General features: G+C 38.4%; 1 protein-coding gene across 1 annotated transcript; it reads left to right on the forward strand.

Annotated features, from left to right (window-relative positions):
* Window positions 1-3,208: 3,208 nt before the first annotated feature.
* Window positions 3,209-4,046, forward strand: LOC113295361. The gene is made up of 3 exons (XM_026543702.1): window positions 3,209-3,500; window positions 3,597-3,742; window positions 3,825-4,046. The coding sequence occupies exons 1-3, from the start codon at window positions 3,209-3,211 to the stop codon at window positions 4,044-4,046; spliced, it is 660 nt and encodes a 219-aa protein (XP_026399487.1).
* Window positions 4,047-4,429: the final 383 nt, after the last annotated feature.

The following is a 4,429-nucleotide window of genomic DNA, read 5'->3' on the forward strand; positions in this document are numbered from 1 at the left end:
TCATAATCCGGGTCAGATACGCTACTTCCCCTTGTCGCGTCTTCATTAGCCGCTATGACAACTCTATAGTCTCGGTTTGGCTCTGGTGCTTTGGAGTTTGCTTCATCAAGTTGTTGGCTGGTCTTCGTGCTTAGAGCAATCCGCTCCTTTAAATCTTGATTTTCTCTGGCCAACAGGGCTACAGCATCTGCGTAAACCTGCTGGCTCTTCTTCAGTTCCTCAAGCTCAGCCATCAGTCGGTGTGATTGGTTGGACCCCTGATTGGGGATCCCAGCGCGTGCTACTACAGCCATGGTGCCGCCCTCCTCCACGGTCTGCACTAAAGGTGGAAGGGGTTCAGCTTCGGTCGCTGGCATTTCCAAATTGGGGTGAGTGCCCCTCTGCGGTGCTAGAGCCTTCGGTATGGTTTGATTTTGATCATTTGTTGGTGGCATTCCAAAAGTTAGAAGGTGCACGGGTTGGAATGTTCTGGATTCATCCACCCTTTCTCTTGGTTGATTAAGTTGATTCATGGTGCAAGTATTGCTAGCCTCTGCAGCCTTCGGGACTACCGCAGCCGCACCGTACTTTGTCGCTGCTGCTCTGAGAGCCGCCGCTGCAACTGAATTAGCGTTCATAGGTGAAGTGATTTCCGCAGTATCTTGCCTTTGACTGGTCATTTTAGCTTTATCTCCCTTCTGCTTGCTTCGGGTGATGACCGGGGTTGTCCTGGGTGTTTCTTTTGACAAAGCTTTGGATTTTCCTGCTTCCTGCGTCTTTTCCATCACGTGTCCTTTTGTTGACAATGAAATCTCGCCGAAACTCGCCTTCTTTACTCACAATACGTCCTTTCTGCACAAGGCATTTCAAACGAAAAACGGGAATATTCGCGTGAAGCGGGTTAGTTGACGAAATACATTCTTCCTGGAGAGGATTAATACACGCAAGTTACAATATACGGGTTAAAGTTTTACTAAAGGAGATCCTTAGTATAAAAACTACAAAAAAACCCCCCAGAGAGACGGCTTCGCATGAGATCTAAAGAAAATCGTAAATCCGCGGATTAGAACAATAAATCTTATCGAAGATAAAAGGTGGGTTTTTAATACAATACAGTTAACAAATGATCTATACAGTCCGAGCTGATAAATCAGAGCAATCATGACAATTTAAAATGAAATCACAGGATAAGATAAATCTTTTACCGGGACGAAGTCCCTGTTTCTAGCGCCAAATTGTGAACCCACAAACCACGAAGGGATCCGAGTGCTCACAATCAATCATCATCATATAAGGAGATTTGTGATGATGATATCCTAGTGTTGACTCATTGGCTCAAAACCTTCGGGTTTATCATAGCCTCATCTAACAACTCCCTGCGAGGCGTTTGCGCACGGGATGTAAGTACAAGCAAAGAAAACAAAACGTATAAGTAAAGATCCATGGGGCTAAATAAATATAAAGTGCTGAAATGTAAATAAGACCAAGGCTTACGTGGTTCAGCACTAAGGCCTACGTCCACGGGGTTTGTTGTTTTACTATATTCTTCACGGTTACACGAATAGTCGAATGACTTTTTGGGTTTACATGTTTCTCTCTTCTAAATGATTAACTTACACTTGCAAACTCTCTCTCTCCTTCCCTTCCTGATTCTTCCGATCCCCTTTCCTCTTGGTGGAGACGGGGTATTTATAAGGTTAGAATGTGGGACCCATCTCTGATGACCGTTGGAACCTTATCCTCTTGTGTCCTTGCGTCTATTACGCAGAGGTCTGCGTTTGCCCCTTGATCCCGCAGAGGCATCCTCGCTCGTTCCACAGGTTGATCGACACGTACACTGCTCAGAGTGTTTAATGTGGGTAGTTGAGGGGTCTTCTCATGTCAGACAAGTGTCTTCTGCCCCTGTCACGTCCGTGTCAGCTAACTTTCTCTCCACCGTTGATCCTAGCTTCTCTTTTGGGGATGCGATAAAGTAACTCCTCGGGGTTTATTTGGTGTTTCGTGGCGCATCATGTTTTGATGTTTTGGCCTGCATGCTTTCCACGTATCTTTTTATATACACGTGTCTGATAGTGAGATATATGTGCACACATATGTAATACCTTTTTCTTGATGCAATATATCATATGTCGCTTGTCCAAAACCAAATCCTAATTGTTTCCTAAGTTTTATTACCATCGATGCACTATATATCACCTCACCTGCAAGGCTGCAACATGGATCACCAAAAATCTTCCAAAATTCCAAGTGGTTAGTTGCATAAAAAATTAACAAAATCGTTTAGCAACCAAATTCCATTCACTTTTTAGCAAAAAGTTATATTTCATTGTTTTTATACCAAAAAAATAGTTACACATTGTGATTTTATAAGTAGGTAAGTACAGGTATAAGTATGACATTAGAACCTGATATATGAAGACTATCGGTCAGATGATTTTCATGATGTGATGATGTAGGAACGTCTAACATTGTCAGTTGAAGGAAACAGTCCTCGTGATTTATCACCCCTCTTCAGCTTGAAAAATGAATCTATCTGTTGAAGGTTAAACCAAGATATATATTATGTGAAGCAAACAGAAGCAAATAAAAGAAGTTTATTTGTTTAGGAATGTCCAACAGTTTAATAAAGGAAACTGCCGGGTAAGAAAGTCAAGCCACTTTATAAAACAAACGGCTGGGTAATTGGCTTAGAAAGTTCAACTGTTTTATAAAACAAACAACTGGGTAATGTTTAAGAGTTTGAGTTTCTAGAAGTGTCTTTGTTTTAGAGTTTGATTTGTTAGTAAAGTTCTTTGCTTGAGAGTCAAGTTTGTTAAACATATATATAGGCTATTGAGCCATGAGTTTCAAATATATCAATATAGAGAATTGTTTGAGTATTCGTTTGTTTCATTAAGTCCTTGATATCAGATTTTCTACATTTTCTATTAGAGCACTGGTATCATATTCTAGGGCTGTGGGTATGAGTTGTTGAGAATAAGAAGATGGCGTCAAGGTTTAAGTTCAATTAAGGTGCCGGTGTTTGAAAGCAAAAACTTTGAACAGTGAATAATACAAATGGAGAATATTTTCATATATCAAGAAGTGTGGGATGTTGTGAATACTGGTTATGTAGAACCAACAGAATGAGGCAGTAGTTGAAGCAAATCAACAAGCTATTTTAACTGAAAACAACAAGAAAAATTCTAAAGATACCTATATTCTTCATCAGGGTATTCATGAATTAATCATGGATAAAGTTATATATATTAAGGAAGTTAAGAAAGCTTGCGATGGTTTGATAAATTACTACAAAGGATCTGATAAGGTCAAGAAGGTTAGATTACAAACCTTGAAGAGAAAATATGAATTGCTGCAGATGGAAACTACTGAAACAATATCAGATTTTTTCTCAAATACATTGAATCTTGTCAATGAGATGAAGGTTAATGGTGATACAATAGAAGACTCTGCAATTATAGAGAAGATTTTACGTAGCTTACCTAAAAAATTTGAATCAAAAGTTACTGCAATAGAAGAATGTAATACTTCTGCAACTATGACTCTTGATGAGTTGTTGGGATCTTTACAAGAATATGAACAATGATTAGTTGAAAAAACTGATGTTGCAAAACCAGTTGAAGAAGCATTACAGAGTCAAGTCAGATGGACTAACAATCAAGGAAATTCAAATTCTGGAGGAAGACCTAATAATGGAAGCTATCAAGGAAGATATAATACTGGAGGAAGATCAAATAATGGAAGTTATCAGGGAAGAAGGCCAGTAGATAGATAAAGCAAAACTACAATGTTATAATTATGGAGATTTTGGACACTTTGCTACTGAGTGTACAAAACCTATAAAGACAGTTGCTAATAACTACCAAGCAAACTTCAAAGCAAACTTCAAAGCAAACATAGCTGGAAGTCAAGAAGAAGAAGAAGAAGAAGAAGAAGAAGAAAAAGCTGAAAATATGTCGTTGGCTTGTCATACACTTGAAGAAAAACCTCAACATAAGTGGTATTCAGATACACGTTGCAGTAATCATTTCTGTGGAAGAAAAGATTTGTTTGACAATCTTGATTAATCAGTACATTCAACTGTAAGTTTGGAAATAATTCTACAACTCCAGTTATGGGAAAATGAAGGATAAGTATTGTTCTGAAGAATGGTTCTGAAACATATATCATGGATGTGTTTTATGTACCTGGTTTACATCAAAATTTATTGAGCATGGGTCAATTATCAGAAAAAGGCTATTCTATGAACATCTTTAATGGTGTTTATACAATTCATGATCGTAATAGAAGACTTATTACAAGAGTACAGATGACCAAGAATAGATTGTTTCCCTTGAATATTCAGTATCAAAAGAAAATTTGTTATAGTAGTTGTGTTCATAATGATTCTTGGTTATGGCACAAGATAATGGGACATGTGAACTTTCACAGTTTACAAACTTTAGCAAAG

The sequence above is a fragment of the Papaver somniferum genome, chromosome 7 (genome assembly GCF_003573695.1).
Source record: "Papaver somniferum cultivar HN1 chromosome 7, ASM357369v1, whole genome shotgun sequence".
Classification (NCBI taxonomy): domain Eukaryota; kingdom Viridiplantae; phylum Streptophyta; class Magnoliopsida; order Ranunculales; family Papaveraceae; genus Papaver; species Papaver somniferum.

What these genes read in the sequence shown, in the direction of transcription:
- LOC113295361 (XM_026543702.1), top strand. Translation starts at nt 3,209, where the DNA reads ATGGATAAAGTTATATATATTAAGGAAGTTAAGAAAGCTTGCGATGGT. An exon ending in AGTTACTGCAATAGAAGAAT is followed by an intron (nt 3,501 to 3,596) that starts GTAATACTTCTG and finishes TTGCAAAACCAG; the next exon opens with TTGAAGAAGCATTACAGAGT. An exon ending in GTTATCAGGGAAGAAGGCCA is followed by an intron (nt 3,743 to 3,824) that starts GTAGATAGATAA and finishes AAACCTATAAAG; the next exon opens with ACAGTTGCTAATAACTACCA.